General features: G+C 41.6%; 1 protein-coding gene across 4 annotated transcripts in view; it reads left to right on the top strand.

Annotated features, from left to right (window-relative positions):
- Positions 1–15615, top strand: part of ZNF365 (zinc finger protein 365) — a 105975-nt gene extending 90360 nt beyond the window's left edge. For all 4 annotated transcript variants that reach the window (XM_072628856.1, XM_072628858.1, XM_072628857.1 and 1 more), the window contains 3 exons: positions 4546–4726; positions 9654–9691; positions 11501–15615. In XM_072628856.1, the coding sequence (XP_072484957.1) occupies positions 4546–4726; positions 9654–9691; positions 11501–11762 (481 nt within the window). In that variant the 3' untranslated portion in view covers positions 11763–15615. The remainder of the gene's footprint in view (positions 1–4545; positions 4727–9653; positions 9692–11500) is intronic.
- Positions 15616–18590: the final 2975 nt, after the last annotated feature.

Raw genomic sequence — 18590 nt, 5'->3', positions numbered from 1 at the left:
GGACATTGCAGGGGTACAATATCACCCCTTCATGTCAATTCCAGGCAGGATTAGATTGTCCACTTGCATTCAGTCTGCCAGGTGTCAGTGGGTTTATGGTATTTTTTAGCAGGCTGTAGTTTCCCTTCCTATCTTTTTTAATTAGTTCTATTTTTGCTTTTTGATTTGTCTTATTGGTACCCCTGTTTCTTTTACTTCATCTACTTGGAGTAGACATCCCCTTAATTCACCGATGAGTTTTAAACCTTCTGCTCCAGCCCCTTATTTTAACTCTGTATCTCTTTGTTTCAAGTACATTTCTTGTAAACAACAAATTGTTAGAGTCTGCTCTCTGCTTCTGTTTCATGGGTGAATTCATCCCATTCACATTCACAGTTATGATTGCTAACTATACATTACCCTCTATACTATTTTCTTCTGTTTATCATTCTCACTGTTTTTTTTTTTACTCTATCCCTCAAAAGCCTGTTTTGCTTCTTGCCATTGTCTCTGTCCCCATTTTACAGAGGAAAAAACTGAGGTACTTGCCTAGGACCACTCAGTAAGTGCCTAGGAGGGCCAGCTTTAATTATTCTCTTCTGTTCTGTTAATATATCACAATTTATCTACCTATTGTTGGTTGTTTCCAGTTTTTGTTTTTTTTTTATAATTACCTACAATATTGTTCTGGAAAATTTGAAGAGGTAGCACTTTTGGGGTTCTTCTCTGTAACATTTTCAGGGCATGATCTTGCCAGTGGGATTGTGGGGGTGAATCATGCTGACATTACCTGGTACTTCAGGCTTTGAGAAGCACTTTACAGATGGTCTTTCATTCGAATCGCACAACAACCCTGCATGGCAGGTATTCTAGGATTGTTATCCTCATTCTACTCATGAAGAAACTGAAGTTTAGGGTGGGTATTGACTTGCTGGCCCATGGCTGTGTTGGAAACAAGCCTGGTCGCTGGGTCTCTCCTGACTCTAGGGCTCCAGGTCTAGTGTTCATTCCAATTTGTGCTTCACCTCCCCCAGCCCCACCCCCACCCCCACACCACCTCCCTGCACAGTTTAGACTTGAATCTGCACAAAGGCAGACATCCTTGTTTCTTCCCTGCCAGTGTGGAGTTGAGTATGGATGTGCCAGAGCCAGGATCTGACCCTGCTGACCTTGGCAGGAAATTTAGCCTCCCTAAGCTTCAATTTTCTTCATTTGTCAAATGATGGGGTTGGACCAGATGGTTTATGTGATCCTTTCCCCTCTAAACTGATCCTTCTCCATCTTCTGGTGCCTAACAGAGAGTTGTGTGCTCAGTGGGGGCCTGACTGATTAAATGAATAACTGAACCAAAGAATGAAAGAGTAAACTGTCCCAGGCATCTGAGAACAGTGAGACTGTTTCTTACTGGTCCTTCAATAAGCATTCCCTGCCCAATTGAGTTTCTGCAGGATTGAACCCAGGTCTTCCTCCCTCCAGGTATGATATATTTCAAAGCAGAAGCTAAGATGAAGTAGAGTGAGGCAAGTGGGAGAAGGAAAGCCAGGTAAATAAGGAAGCCCTGAGAATGAGGAAGGTGAACAGGGAAAGATGAAATGATCAGAGAAAGTTGGGTGAGAAGGTCTAGCCGTTAGCCGTTCAGCATCTCTAGAGGCAGTGGGCAAGGAAGAGCTAACTGTGTGGGACAGATGAGGGAACAAGCCAGCATCCCCCGGGTGGATCTGGAGGCGAAAACCAAAGGATACCAACTGGTGAGAAATCCATGGTATGGGTCTGTGAAAAGAAAAGCCATGTGTGGGGGAACCAAAAGCATTAATTAAGTACTTACTGTGTGCTGAGCATTGTACCAAGTGCTTAAGTGGCAGAGGAATGGCATGATAATAATGGCCAGCATTTATAGCTTGTTCAGTTGTGTCTGGCTCTTCATGGTCCCATTTGGGGTTTTCTTGGCAGAGATACTGGAGTGGTTTGCCATTTCCTTCTCATTTACAGATGGGGAAACTGAGGCAGGGAAGATTAAGTTACTTGCCCAGGGTCAAGAAGCTAGTTTCTCAGGCTGGATTTGAACTCAGAAAGATGAGTCTTTCTGATTCTAAGCCTGGCATTCTATCCCCTGGGCTAGCTAGCTGTCCAGTGAAAACTTGATTGCCTGGTTTAACACAATCTGGACATGCCAATCAAAATGCTAGATCTGGAGTAGAAAATTGTCTCTAGGGTAAGTAGGAATCAGGCAGGGCTTTCCAGAAGAGTTGTGGCACTTTGAGTTGGCCTTTGAAGGATAAGTAGGAAAAAAAATCTGAGTCAGTGTGGTGGCATAATGGATAGAGCATTGGGATTAGGAAGATTCATTTTCCTGAGTTCAAATCTAACCTTAGACACTTACCAGCTGTGTGATCTTGGGCAAGTTACTCCACCTGTTTGCCTCAGTTTGCACATTTGTAAAATAAGCATTCAGAAGGAAATGGCAAACCACTCCAGTATCTCTGCCAAGAAAACCCCAAATGGGGTCACAAAGAGTTGGAAATGATGGAAACCACTCGACAAGAACATATGTATCATATGAACTGTGTATCAGTAGGTATGTATAAGACACACAGTAGATGGTAACTTTAAAGGAGAAGGCTTTGGTGGAAGTGGGAGGTGACAGAATGGATGGGAAGGGCCCCCTTAGGAGGCAGCATTTGAGCTGAATATTGAAGGAAACCAAGAGTTTTGAATAGATGGAGGTGACGGGGGTCCCAGAGAGCATTCCAGGCATGGGCGCCAACCAGCACAAGGCATGGAGATGAAAGATGGAAAGGAAAGCAAAAACAAAAACAAAAATAGCAGCAATCACAAAAACCAAAAGCAAACCTGGAACCCCTCATAGCCAGACAGAACAAATTCACATGTCCCTCGTGTCCCGAAATGTCCTCTCTCTATGTAGCCGAAATATGTTATAGCGTTTTCAATCATGGGTCTTCTAGAATCACGGACATTGCATTGGTCATACTCGTCTCTCAAAGTTGTTTGTCTTTACGATGTTGTAATCATATGAACTGTTCTCCTGGTTGTGCTCGCTTCACTCTTCATCAGTTTACAAACCTCCTTTTCATAATTTCTTATGGTACAATAATATTCCATTATATTCACATACCCTAATTCATTCATCTATTTTTTGATTGATGGGTACTCCCTTACTTTCCAGCTCTCTGCCACTATAAAGAAAGATGCATTAAATATTTTGGTCCAAGATGACCTTTTCCTTTTTTTTTTTAAATCTCTTCAGTGTATGGGACTTGTGGTCATATCAATGAGTCAAAGAGTAGCTCAGTAACTTTTGGGGTCATAATTGCTCTCTAGAATGGCTGGATCAGGAATTATTCATCTCTCCAACCAACCTATATTTTTGTTACTCCTTTTATCAAAAATCCTACTCAGGCAACAGGTATATAATTTGAAACATTGTGTCTGAGGAGATCAGACAGGTGTAGGATTTGCTACCTTGCAAAGGTGGGTGAAATTCAAAGGATAATCCTTCTTCCTGAGTAGAGTGAAATATAATTGCCTGTATGAGACCATGAGGAACTCCTGTTGTATGGCACAACACTTTACCTTATGAATATTTAAGTGTTATTTTAAATGACCTCAGCAGCAAAGATTATCGCATTAAAATATATATATCTCCAGTAGTAAAATGGCCCTTGATCAATTTGTCATGTAGTGACATCTTCTCATGTTCCAAACCGTGTAGCAAGACTTGGGAAGGAGAGAGACCAACTGAGTCCTTTTGAGGGCATTTATGAGGGTTTGGAGATTGTTGGTCTCATAAGTACAAGTCTGAAAATGCATTCATTTATTTGACTTGACTTTTCCAAGAGAATCATGGAATTCCAGACAAGCTAGATAGGAACTGAGAGGTCATAGAATCATGGAATTTGAGAGTTTTGGAAGGAATGTCAACTGCCATCTAGTACAATCCATTTATGAAGGAGATCCTTATTATAGAGTCTAGTCCAACTCTCACATTTTACATATGAGTAAACTGAAGTAGGTGGAGGGATGGCAAAAGAAAAGACAAACCACTCCAATATCTTTACCAAGAAAACCCCAAATTGGGTCATAAAGAGTTGGACACTTCTGACAAATGGCTGAGCAGCAACAACTGAGATAGAATGTTTTATGTGAGAAAAAGCAATGAGGCCATTTGGCTGCACTGAAAAAGGCATGAAGGGGAGTGGTGTCTAATAAGGCTGGGAAGGTAGGTTGCAAGCAGACTATGAAGGCCTTTAAATGTCAAGTGGGGGAGTTTGTATTATGTCCTAGAGGTGGGGATGCATTCTAAATATGGAGAGCAGCCTATACAAAGCCATGGAGATAGGAATGAAATGTCGCATATATCCTTATATGGCTTGGAGATGTGTGTGTGTGTGTGTGTGTGTGTGTGTGTGTGTAGAAAGAATACAAATAAGTGCAGAAAAGGAGGTTCAAGTCAACTTCTGACTTTAAATACCAGGCTAAGGGGTATCTGTGTCAGCAGGCATTTTATCAAATTTTTCTGTTCTTTACTCTGCCATTTTTGCCTTCTAGAGAAGTTGTAACGTTCAACCATTTCCTTGAAGCGGCTGCAGAGAAGGAAGTCCAGGGAAAAGCCAGATTACAGAATTTCATCGAGAACCTCTTACAACGGGTCGACTTAGCTGAGAAGCAGTTAGAGTATTATCAAAGCCAGCAAGTCTCAGGTCATGGCAAAGGGACCAGCGAGCACTTGGTGAGTTTCACAATCGCCTCATTGCCTTCCCCCGCCATGTTCCTCACCTTATCCAGCTCATTGTTCTCCTTTGATTGGAGACAAGAAACAGGCAAGAATTCTTGGACTGAACAGTAGTGTGTCATGGGGACAATTTTGACCATATAATAGAGCGTGCTAAAGTCCTCTCTACTTGCCCTCCATTAAAGCCCTCCATTCCATCCTCCACTTCTGCTTCTCCCATAGACCCACAATTTCACATAAAAGTGGATTTATTCTTTGGTGATGATTCTCATAGCATTCAAGTCAACATTTATCAAACACCTACTGTGTGCCAGGTACCATGCTAAGTGCTGGTAGTACAAAGACAAAAATGAAAAGTGATCTTTGCACTCAGGAAGCTGGAGGAAAAATATATGCATGCATACACAGATATGTTTACAAACTAGATAAAAATCTATACAAAATGAATACCAAGTAATGGGAATGGGGAGGAGACAAGCAATAGAAAAATCAGAGATGACTTCCTGGAGGAGACAATACCAGAACTGAGTTTGAAAGAAGATTGGAGGATCCCAGAGCCAGAGGTGGAGCTGGGGAAAGAGAGCTCTTGAGAAGTCAGGGTCAGGAGGGGGCATCAGGAGTAGAGATTTGGGAGAAAACAAGCATATAATGTTTACTCTGAAGAGGTATTAGCATGTGATTATTGGTGTCCTGCTTTGTGCTCATGTCAGGTGAGAAGATATTGAGAAGGGGGGAATAAAGAGACACAAAGTTTAAGAAATGTCTCCTCTCAAGGAGCTTATCATCCAGTAGAAGAGCCAAGACTAACCCTCAGAAAATAATCTGAGATGAATCCAGTGAAAAGGGAGGGGTTAGGAATGAGCTGAGTGTGTCCCACAGCCAGTGAGAAGTCCTGGGACCTAGCTGGATGTGAATGATCAATCATCCATCGGAGGAGATAGATTTCACGGCCCATGCAAAGCAGGAGGCATTTATTTCTTGGAATGGCTACGCCAGCACTTTTTTTGTAGACTCAGCTTTGGTCAATCACCTCTTTGAACATTTATCCCCTACTATCTCCCTTTGAAATAGACGTGTTTTGCCTTAACTTGATCTATGGTGGCCAGAGGTATCAGAGTCTTGTTATGCAGAACCACTCAGAAGACATCTCTCTTTTCTCTCCCCATATGCTAGCTAGCAATAATTGATCATGCAAAGGGACGCCAATCTCTGGGAGTTCTTAATTACTTTCTCTCTAATCTAAACTCTCCCCTGACCTGTGTTAAAAATCCAGATTGTTAACAATATGGAGTCCTTCTAGAATCTGTATTGTCTCTTTCCCTTCAAGATACTTTTGTTTGTTTTCATTGATCCCGTTAAGGGAACCGTTTGGAAAGCCTTTGGGAGGATATCCCAAAACCCCAGGGTTTTTCAATCTCTGCAAATGAACATTTCTATCTTTCCATCTCTTTGTTCTTCTAGGAGCCTCCTCTGAGCCCCCTTGATCTTTTCACCTGGCTGTTCTAAAAATGTAATATGTTTACTCGGACATTTTCTCCTTGCCTCCAAAAATGCTGTGCAGTTATAAATGCAGAGTGACCTAATAGCCCATCTGCTCCCATTGGAGCTGCTTACATGGAATGTTTTGGAATAACTGGCTGATTTTGTTTGAAATGAGGATTTATATTCCTTTCTAAGGCATCGAAAGAGAGACTGTTTCTTCTGGAGTCTCTGATGTCTGAGACATGCTATCAGATTGTCTGGGTTTTCAATGCCCTGATTCTCATTCATTGATTTATTCATCCATTCAAGCATTTATTAAATGCCTACTGTGTGCCTCGTAAGGGCACCTGAGATAGTGAAGGACCTGAGCTCATGCTATATGAGGACCAGCTGAAGGAGCTGAGTTGTGAAGTCTTTCTTTACCTACACCCTCCCACCAAAACAAAACACAGTTGGCAGTACCTCCGTCCCCCAAATTACCTTGTGTTTTCTATGTATTGGTGTGCATTTTTATGTAGGTGTACGTTGTCTTCCTATATAAATTCCTTAAGGACAGGTCCTGGGGACTTTTTGTCTGTATCCCCAGTGCCTGGAACATAGTGGGTGCTTAATAAATGCTTGTTGACTGATTTATTGATTGATCTGAAGGTGGAGATGGAGCCTGGAGAAGATAAAAGAGAGACAGGGTAGCTGGCTCTAAGTAGAAGGACTGACACATGGAAGAATGTTGAGATCCTTTCTGCAGAAGGAAGAGCAAAGAGCACAGGTGGGGGCTGGGGACTGAGGACTTAGAGAAAAAGACAATTTTAGGTGGATGTCAGGAAGAACCTCTGAGCAATCATGTCTGTCCAAAAGTGGAATGGGCTGCTGTGACAGGTAGTGAGTTTCCCAGTTAGGGAAGGAATGTCTGCACAGAAATCATGGCTCGATAGAAGAAAGGAGCCAGAAAGCTGCCTTGTTAGTCATTTTGCCTAATTCGTATTCCTCCATATTAATACAATTTCTTCTGGCATACTTCCCAAATGAAATCCTGGCCTGCATTGTCAGGGGTGGTCAGCCAAATGAGTCCGTGGAACCGAAGGCAGGTTTCCCATGTGAGCTCATGATGGGGGCATTCCCTCTGGTGATGTAGTTTATGACTTATCCATCCATTTCGCATTCTGCGTGACTGGTGTCCATGGTCTTCCTCAAGGTCACCATAGGGAGCCAATGCTGGGAATATGCCTCCATTTCTCTTGGCTGTGGGAGTATAGGCATAAATCACACAGCTGTCCAGCAGATCCCTCACTCTCTCTCCCCATGATCAGCCCATCTTGCTAGAGGGCAGCTTCAGCGTCTGAGCACCACAGGGTCATGAGGCTGGTTCTCTAAGAGTCAGACTTGGTTTGTATGAACCTCATGCCTCCTGCTTTCCTCCAGGTTCCCTTAGTCATTTTCAATCAATAATTAACAAGCATCTATTAACGGTTGCTACATGCCAGACAAAGTGCTAAATGCTGGAGATACAAAAAACAAACAAACAAAAATGCTGCCCTCAAGGAACTTCTTTTTAAATGGGAAAGACAAGATCTGCGGATTGGTGTGTGCCAGATGCTGAGTTTAGATGGGGATCACTATTTGTGGTTTGAGATCACAACCACAAGTGTCAACCCATCCATCCACAAGTGTTTATTATGCACTTACTGTGTGCGAGTTGTCTGCCCTGTTAGAATGCAAGGTCCCTGAAGGAAGACACTGGTTCTTCTTTTTCTTTGTAATGTGTTTATTCTGTCTGCATGCACAGACAGATGTGTATGTATGCATATACATCATAACCCACATGCATGTGCACACATGTTCACACACACGTATACATGCGTATACGTGCGTATACATGCATGCACAATGTATCCAAATGTATCCAAAATGTAGGTGGTGTAGGCATAGGTGTATGCTTATGTGCTTGTATAATGCATGCACATGTGCTACATGTATGTGCATGATGCATGTAATATATACATGTGATACAAGATACAGGTGATGTATATATATCTATATAGGTACATAAACACAATATATGCCTACATAGATATACAGACCTACATGTATATATACACATGTATGTACTTTTGTATATATGTATATGTGTGTATACACACACACACACAAACCTACATAAACAAACACACTTACTAAGTCAATAAGGTAACCTTGAAGGAGATGGCATCAGCAGCTACGGGGAGAGGGGGATGAAGAATGAGCTTCAGAAGGTGATGTTTGAGCTGAGTTTTAAAGAGGTAAAGAAATCTGAAAGGTCAAGGTGAGGAAGGAGAATGTTTCAAACATGTGGGGGACAGAGCCAATACCTTCTTATGTCTCAATTGATCTGCTTTGTTCGAAAGCCTTGGGACAGAAGGCTGAGTGTTGTGTGTGGAATTGCCAGGAGTCCAGTGTGACAGGACTAAACATGGAGTGGGGGGACTAATGTGCATTTAACCTAGAAAATTGGGAAGGGACCAAGTTGTGAAGGACTTTAATCAAGAGACGGTTTGTTATTTGATCCTAGACTCAGATCCTAGAGCCCCCTGAGGTTATTGAGTAGGGGAATGACCCAGACAGACCTGTGCTTGTCATCTTGATCATACTCACAGGCCTCTGCTCATGGCAGTGAGCACCCTTTGGTGCTGGGGAGTGAAAGCCAGAGTCCTTGTGTCCATCCATTGATTGGTGTGAGCTGGATCAGGAGCTGCCAAGAATAGGACTCATCTGCAAATGAAGATATTTTGAGCTCTGCCTCCAAAAATGCAGAGGTTTTATTACATAATTTAAGATGAACAGAAACCAACCGAAAAGAGAGATGGTCAAAGCCCCAAGCATTCACTTTGTCTTTATACGCTTTCATTTCATGAGTACATAATTCTGACACCCAGCCTGGTGGTCTGCTTTCCCCTGGAATGTGTCAAAGGTAGTGAATTGTCTGCAGAGATAGCCCAGAGCCATGGAAACAGAAGAGGGCATTTTCTCTGCTTTAAATTCTATTTTTCTTTCATCTTGTAGGAATTATGCTTGGGGTCCCAATATTTTGATTTTTTTTTCATGGATATATGACCTCATTAGTATGAGTGCTCCCTTCACCCCTAGCAATTATGACCCATCTTTGCCTTGTCATCCTGTGCAACTTGGGTCCATGTCCTTCCATGAATTCTCCATGTTGGGATGATGTAACGTTCTGAAATAAATCGTAGAGCAAAGAAACATGGCATAGAGGGAGAGATCGGGGTGGACTCTTGGGTGAAAAAAAAACATCAGACTTGAAATTCTATTTTCAGTCCCCCATGTGGAAAACAGTGTGACCAACCCAATGGGTCCTTACAATGTGTACAGAGAATTTTGGGGTGGGGGGAGAATGAGGAACTGTTCACCCACCTGTGAAGTAATGCTTTTCTTTTATGTTTTTCTTCAGTTTACAGACATCGCCTCAAATAGGAAACCCAAATGCCTGTATGTACTTCAATTTATGTTTTTGATTATTTAATTTAGGTTTTGATACAGCATGGTTTCAGCTTGCATCCTTTTTTATGATACATGAATGATATGTCTACACAGAGCCATAACTAGGATAAGAAATCAGACCTCTGTCCTTGGATGCTGAAATTTAGAGGGTGCTCATAGCACGAATATCGCAACATAGAAACAACTGAGATTAACACTAATACTAAATAATTAAAACAGGAAGTTGTCCCTGTGGTCATAACCCAGGTGAATTCTATAGCTTCCCATACTCTTCAGTCTTTCCCAAGTGTCCTCAAGGATCTTCAAACACCAGAACAGCTAGTTATAACTCTGTGCAATTAGACATATGCACATACAAAATTGACACTATCGTAGAGTGTGTCTACTGTAGAGGTCAGGAAGAAATTTACCACCATGTTTCTTATTTCTTAAAATTTCACCAGGGACATTTAATTACCATGATGATAAAATATAGGCCCAAAAGAGAAAAAAGTGATAGGCAGAAGAAGAAGAAGGTATATTAGTTGGTAAAGTAGACTTTAGACATATTTCTTCTCAAGCAAGGGAAATGTGAAGGCCAAATAGTCTAATCTCCTCATTCAGTAAACTTCTGTGAAGTGCCCACTAGGTTTCAGGTACTGTGTTCAGCACTGGGATACAAAAAGACAAAAGAGTGCCTTCCAGGAGGACAAAAGGTTCCTGCCCTTACAGTCTAATAGGGAAGAGGACATGGAAACAATGCAGAATATATACAGGACAAACAGGAAATAATCGGGAGAAGGCACTAGCAGATGAAGAAACTAAAGCCCAGAGGAGGTAAAGGACTTGACCAAGGTCACACAGCCAGGAAGTCGCAGAACCAAGATTCAAACTCAGGCCCTCTGATATCAAATCCAGTATTCTTTCAGGATACTTTATAGCCTCAGACACTTTTAGCATCCTCGTCACTTTCATACTCACTATGAAAGGCAATATGGGTTAGGGAGAAAAGCACTTGGACTGGACGTCAGGTCCTAACTGTTATATATCAGCTGTAGGACTGTGGACAACTGGTTTATCTTTTCATTGTCACAGAAGGCAAAATATTTAAGGTGGTTTGCAAATCTGAAAATGCTGCATAAATGTTAGCTCTCACCCTCCTCCTCCTCTTCCTCCTCCTCCTCAATCTTAGTCTAATACGTGTGCACCACTTAGCTCCTAGGTTAGTTATGGAGCATTTCAAGAGACTTTGTGCATGTGCCCTGTTCTTGACTAAATTCAGGGAGCTATTTATTTACTTAGGGATTTGGCTGATGCTTTCATTTTTACATTGTTATCACTTCCCAGTGATCAGGTACAAAGCCACCTTAAAATAATTTTGTCTAACAATTACAAACAAATTGAGCAAAATTAATTTGTCAGACTAAACAAATCTCCATGCTGGCTGTGGCTGACAATGTATGCTTTGTTCCGCCAGCTTGTCCAGCCTCGGCCCTTTCTGCTAGAAGGTAGAATTTCAGCAGTGCTTGAGTCGCTACATTGATCAGACTTCTGATCAATGCTATTCATTGTTTGTTTTCTCTTGTGCTATCATATCGTTGTGTAAATTGTTGTTCCAGTCTTGGTTACTCGGTTCCCCATCAGTTCAGATTATTCTTGCCAAGTTTTCCTGAACTCTTCATAGCCTTGATTCTACTCAGAGCACCTACCTGATCCTTACCTTCTTCCAGTTTAAAATCAGGGACTCTAAAAAACAAACTCAAGCCCTTCTGAGTTTCCTGAGGCAGCATCCTCACTATGTCTGTCTCTGATCTGCAGGTGCCGAGGGGGCCCACACCCTACCTGCCACAACCCCGACCTCAAAGCCCACTTCCACCCAAAGGGAAGGAATTCCCTGAAGAAAGCCAAGGATGAACGAGGGAGCGTGCAGTCAGCTAGGTTTGCCCATGACCTTGCTGATTCCTCGAGAGAATTCTGGAGACCTCTGAAGAAAGGCGAGCCTCTGGGCCCAGCCAGGAAAGTCAACGTCAAGGCCAAAATGGTCAAAAAAAAGCCACTAGCCATTGTGAACATCATCTGAAGGGGTTAGGGGTCTCTGTGCTGCCAGTCTTGAGCTTTGAGGAAGGGAAAGCAACTTGATCAAGGAACCACTCAGCCAAGTTCCATAGGACATTGTGATGGTTAACACATTAACTTTTGTGTGAACAGGAAAACCTCAGTTAACTAGCCCCCAATTAACTAGAGCATTAAGTTAACCACCTCCAAGGACTATTCACGTTAGAGGCAAATTACTAAAATAAACAAATTCATATTAATTCCCCAAACCCCTACTCTCTGAATATGCTTGATGACTCTTAACAATTCTACCTAATTCTTTCCCTCTTCTGATTCCTGGTTTTCTGTACCTAGGGCTACGTAATGGCCTTAGCCATCAGAGGACTATTTAGGTATATTCCCTGACTTACTAAGATAAAAGTGGATTTTATAAAAATTTTTTTCTCTAACTACAAACATTGGAACAAAAAAAAGTGATACTACCTTGTGACTTCACACGTCACTTAACCTTCCTGGGCCTCAGTTTCCCCATCTGTAAAAATAAGGGGGTTGGATTAGATGATCTTCCAAAGTTGGAAAGTTTCCTTCCAACTCTTGAGCTATTATTTTACAGTCTTATAATTTAACTCACAGTTTAAAAAATGAATTTGAATAAATCAATTCACCAAAACCCCTATTTACCTGAGCCTTCTGGTTCATTGAGGCTTTGCTGCTGTTGTTTCCTCCAGTGAAAATGTTGGTTATAGGGTTATGTTTTTTATTCTGCTAGAAGGCAGCATGATTTATGGATACAAGTACAGGATTTGGGGTCTAGAACCTGGGTTCAAATCTTGCTACTTATGAGATGTGTGACTTTGAACAAGTCACTTCTCCCTGGGGGTTGGACTTAGGTCCCTTCCGGCTCCTATGATCCCACATAGAACCCGATTTGGGTTCATCTCTGTCCTTTACTACGGCTGTACATTCTGCACCCAGATAGCCTGATGCTGCCAGCATGTTCTAACTAGCATCTCCTTAGTCACCTGTGGCTGTATCATCCATTGAAACAACACTTGGAATCCTGGGTCCCTGGGTCAGCCTGACTGCACTGACCAGTGGGCATCTTCTTTAGCCTTGCCTAAAATGGGTCTGCAGATGCTAGAAATATCAGCACGGCTTTCCTCCTGTGGCACGATCTCCATTGACAGTGCTTGCTCCTCAGTCGTAGTAAATGGATGTGAATTTCTCTCTGATATCCTTTCTTCCCAGGCTGCCTTGTTGTTCATTCCTTAGAGCTTCTCCCCACTCTTATGATTAGTATGCCCACTAATCTTGCCTTGAATCTAATATTTGATATGCTTAATATATTAGCCTGTCTGTTGAAGTAATGAGGGTAGGCCAGTCTCCTCCAGTCCACTAGGGGCTCCCTCGGAGAGTAATTTCTTATTTCTCCTAAGGCATGTCCATATGGAAGCTTACTTGGGATCATCCCTTGCTTCCAGAAACAGGTTTTACATCACCATTTTTCACAGTAAGAGTATCAGACCTCACAAAGAGCTCACAAGTGCTGATGTCCTTCTGGAGTTATGATCAAGGTCAATCTTGTCCACAAGACAAAGATCCATGTATATATGACTCAAGTACATGATAATTTATTTTTAAATACTCATGGGGAGGGGGGGGGGTGAGGGGAAGATATGTGTCTTTGTGTGTGTGTATGGGGGGTGATTTTTAAGTGACCTATATAACTACAATGATAATCTAACTAAATGAACATTAGTCAGAGTCTTTTGCTCTGGTCAGTACTGCCATAAGCACCAGACTAGTCATGAGTTGAGAATGGGTGACGAGGATTTAATGAATGGGAAAAGCAGTCTGATGAGAGATGTAGCTAGTTGGTGCACATTATCCATTACAGTATCCAAACCTGTCATAGTGTAAAGTTGCCATCCCTCGGCCTTTGAGGTTATGGAGGTGGGGTGTTCACGTTGTGTCTGTGGATAAGGTGCCCATGAGTGTCACTGTTTAGGTTGAAAGTCATGATGTAAAAAAAAAAAATTGGTAAAGTAACATAGATATTTATTTGGGGCCCCACTGTGCTCCAAACACTATTTATTCTTCCTGTTCATAACCTAATTGCACTTTAGAATTTCTGTACTAATCCGATGAGTTCTCCAGTATATTGCATGCCCTCCTTTCTGTCAGGTAATGTGTGTATCATGTGATGAACTCATAATGAATGCTTTGCTGCAGGTTGAGCGGCCAGAAACACTTATCTCTGTGTCCCTTTGAGTTATGGCAACCGACATCTTCAGTTTTCTTTCAACATGCCCGGAGGAAGTAACAACCCTCTCTTTGCAGGTGACAAACAGTGATCCCCCAAAGTACCACAGTGTCACATGAGTATCATACACATGTAGAGAGAAGCGAGCAACTCTGTGCATGCCAGATCAGTAAACAAGCAGTGCTTCTATAGCTAGTGCTCATGCATATTAAAGGCAGGGATGTGGGTCTTACCTAGTGTTTTTTTGTTCTTGTTTATTTGCATCACAGTCAGAGAGCACTACTGGAGTAGAGGAAGGGATCATTGTCACAGCCCCCATACACATCCTTTGGGGCTTTGTAGACTAGAATCCCAAAAATGGGTTTGGGAGGATTTACGCCAACAATCAGGGACTTAATGGGAGTTAAAGGAATTTTCCAAACCCAGGTTGGATCTTAAGGTGGTACTAAGGAACTGGAATTAGCACCAGGAAAAATGTGGTCAAAAGAATAGATTTAATTTTAGCTTATGGGTTTCTGCTAGTTGTCTGGATAGGTGGGACACTCATCACCCTATACTAAGCATTAAAGGATGTTTGGGTTACTTTTGCCATGGAAAAGCTAACTATCCCCTAAATCCTAGACAGATAATCAGTAAAAATGAATAGAAGGCCACAAGCTAAAAGTCTATGCTTTTGACTGTTTCTCTCTTGGTGCTGACTCAAAGACCTTGGGCCCAGCCAACCCTCTGACATGGAATTAGAAACTTAGAAAATTCCCTTAACCCTTGATTGTGTCTTTGTGCCTAAAACCCATTTCATGAACTCTATCCAACAATTCAGCTCTCATAATTATTACTAATTTGTAGGCAAATAAACTTAAGAGCAAGGACAGAAGGACCAAGTGAGGTCAACAGGCTCCATGTTGGCCTTTGCTCTACATTCCTGCCTGGCTTTATTACATGGATGGGTCAGCAACAAACCAAAAGATTAGCACATTCTGGTCAGCCTGAAAAGTGCTCATCTCTCTACACTTATTAGACGGGGGAAACAAAACTGAACTTTGTGTTTTGCAGACATATAATTGATGTGTCTTTTATAACATTCATTAGGAATTAAAAGAGAATAACAAATTATAGCTAAATTTGAAGCCCACTAAAAGGACAGATGTCACGCATGTGGGGTGCCATGTATCAATTCTTGCTTTATTTAGCCAAGGAAGAAAACCTGACATGTAAAGCCTGGCTTGCTCCTGTGGGGTGACCCTATGGGCTGTGCCCTGGGTAACCAGCCCCATTTTGTACATATTAAGGGAGACATTCGCGGCTAAAGTCGATACTTTTTATAGTTGGCACCAAAGGTACATGGTGGAAAATGTTCAGTATTGAACAAATCAATCTATTTTTTATTATTTGTTCAGACTCGAACTTTTTTTCTTTTCTTTTTAAACTGGATTACAAAGTCTTAATGCTTAACAAAAGTCTTAATTAAGTTCAGATTACTTAAAGATACTGTTTTGCAACCTACTGCAGGGTCAGTCCGTTGTAGAGAAGTTGGAATATACTGTTACCAGAGTTTTAAAAGAAAATGTTTTTAGACTATGAGAAATTCTAATAATAAAGCTATATTTCTGAGTAACTGTGTGTGGATGCAGTATTTGTACTGTTCTTGGTTCAACATCATCTTGGGTCTCATAACACCAAAGAATTGACTCTTTTTGAATGAGAGATTTGTTGAATACACAATAACTATGATTTCCCATTGCCCATAAACTTGAAACAGTCCTGAAACTTAGATGGTATTTTTTGGTGGCCATTATCTTCTCATGTGAAATTTCCTATAGTCCTGTCAAAAGAGTGAGAGATAAAGGATGGTTAGCCCAAGAATTGCAGTGGAACCCACAAAGTGTGGAGTGGCAGTTAAAATGGTAGACTTGGAATCAAGAAGACTTGACTTTTAATCCAACCTTAGAGTCTTACTGTGTGACCCTTGACAAGTCATTTGAGCTCTGCCTCTGGATGGAATTATTTTAAAATTATTTTAAATATGTAATTATTTTAAAACACCTTTCATTTTGTAGACCATGATCACTTTCCAATAGACTCCACTTCCCTCATTAAAACGAAAAACAACTAAGAAAAATGAACCAGTACACTGACCATAATCTGACAATGCAAATGCCATTCTGGACCCGTAGTCTTTCACTTTTCTGCCAGTGTGAGGGAAAGGGGCAGCTAGGTGGTGCAGTGGATAGAGCACCAGTGCAGGAGTCAGGAGGACCTGAGTTCAAATCTCACCTCAGACACTTGACACTCACTAGATGTATGACCTTGGGCAAGTCACTTAACCCCAATTGCCTCATCCTGGGTCATCTCCAGTCATCCTGATGAATATCTGGTCACTGGATTCAGGTGGCTCTGGAGGAGAAGTGAGGCTGGTGACCTGCACGGCCCTCCCTCACTCAAAAACAAAGTCAAGTGCAAGTCATGTCATCATTTCTCTGATGGCATGGTCTTCTTCAGCAACGAAGGATGAACACACACACACACACACACACACACACACACACAATGTAAGGGAATTTGTTCTCTGAGACAATGGTTGGTTGTTACATATAACCTGAGGTCAATTACTTCTTAGCAATGTTTTCATCTACACAATTGTAGACGTACTAACTATTTTCCAGTACTGCCCTATATTCATGTGATCATAGCTTTGGATATTGAAGCCATTTTTTTTTAGCAAATGAGAAAACTTAGTCTTAGAGAAGTGAAATGACTTGTCCACAGTTACCAAGTTAGTAAATATCTTGATCAAGAAGAGAACTCAGGTTTTCTCCTCTCTTACAGTGCTCCATCTACTTTAGCACCTTGCCTCTTGTAGTGACTTACCCAAGATGACTCAGGGTATAAGTGGCCCAGCTAGGACTTAAACTGAGAATCCTCTGATGCCAAATTCAGCCAGACTTTCTACCATACTAAGCACGTCATAGAATCAGCATTTCAGAGCTGGAAAATGTCATCTAGTCTAAACCAACATCAAGTCTGAATTACTACCATCAGTCCTGGTTCTGGAATTTAGATCCAGACAGAGTAAGGTCTCCCTCTCCCACTGACTGCCCTTTACACTCTTGAAGGCAGCTCTCATGTTCAGCCTTCAGTCCCGTCTTCTCTTCTAAGCAGCCGCAATCTCTTTCAGTCATCTTCTCATGGTCTTACCATTGTTCTCCGAACTCCTCACCAAAGGCCCAGCAGAACACTTCCAGTGTTTGAGTGGGTAATTTATGTGTGACCATGAATGAAGAATGAATTAAAAACCATTAAGGGCTGGCACTGTGCTGATCACTGAGGACAAAAATATAACAAAAGAGACTGTCCCTGCACTCACAGAACTTACATTGGGCAACTAGGTGGTGCAGTGGATAGAGCCCCGGGTCTGGAGGGAGGAAGATGAATTTAAGTCTGACCTCAGACTTTCTTTTTAAGCCTGGGGAACTGCTTAATCCCTCTCATCCTCAGTTTTCCTGGCTGCTAAATGGGCATAAAGGTAGAAAACAAGATGATATTTATAAAGCACTTTGCAAACCTTAAAGTGCTATAGAAATGCTGCAGTTGTTGTTATAATGCTAATTATTGTTGTTATCACCATGGTTGTTGTCCTTCGTCTTCGAAGAGGACCAAAATGACATCATCATGATAAAGTGAAATTTCAGTGTGTCCAACTATGGCTGATCAGACCAATACAAGCTTGAAATGCTCTACTACAGGTTGGGCATAGTCCGCACGAATATTTGGGGTGGATATCCCAAATTTGTTCATCCTGCATTTCCTTTGTGCTGTCTCAATTCTGCTTTGCTCAAAGAGGATAGCACCTTTTCTTATGTGGGCACGCCATGCTGAGCGGTCCTGTGCCAGTGTCTCCCATGTTGCACAGTCAAATCCAAAGTTCTTTTTTTTTTTTTAAATAAAATTCAATTTTATTTCATATACTTAAAATTTGTTGCCACAAAGAGATCATTTCATAGTATTCATCTGATTAAGCAGATATCACTTCTTTATTGACAGTGTACCCCAACCATCCTGTTTCATTGCACTGTGGACTTATTATATTTTACAGGTATGGCTAGAGATGCTACATGACACTGCTTCTGAAATGTTCATGTTTACTATCATTTCTTTGGTCAAACTATAACCATTCAGAGAAAAAAAAATGAAATCACAATTTGTGTGATGCACAGCCATAAACAGGAATTCTTTACATCTAGGACAAACCATACCCATGATGAACAGCATGAAAGATACCTGCAATTGGTGTTGAGGCAGATACCACCCAATGGTGGGAGTGAATCCGCAGAAACCTTAAGACACTTTAAGTTCATTGTTGAGGAAACTACCCTCAAAAGAGGGGCACCATTAGCATCTTACCACCTAGTTATTATGAATTATGAGTAGTTTCTTCAAGCTGGGCATGTAAGAAGTTTGATTACTATTGGCAGAAGGTAAAATGTTCAGTTTGGTAGCAAACATAATTTTGAGTAGAGGACTGGAAGAAGGTTTGAAGCCAACTCACAAAATGGGGTATTAAAGCTGAAAAGACTTTAGGGATCATCTGGT

The sequence above is a fragment of the Notamacropus eugenii genome, chromosome 1, assembly GCF_028372415.1.
Source record: "Notamacropus eugenii isolate mMacEug1 chromosome 1, mMacEug1.pri_v2, whole genome shotgun sequence".
Lineage (NCBI taxonomy): Eukaryota > Metazoa > Chordata > Mammalia > Diprotodontia > Macropodidae > Notamacropus > Notamacropus eugenii.
The sequence above is the reverse complement of the archived record's forward strand: the minus strand, read 5'-3'. Positions and strand labels throughout refer to the sequence as shown.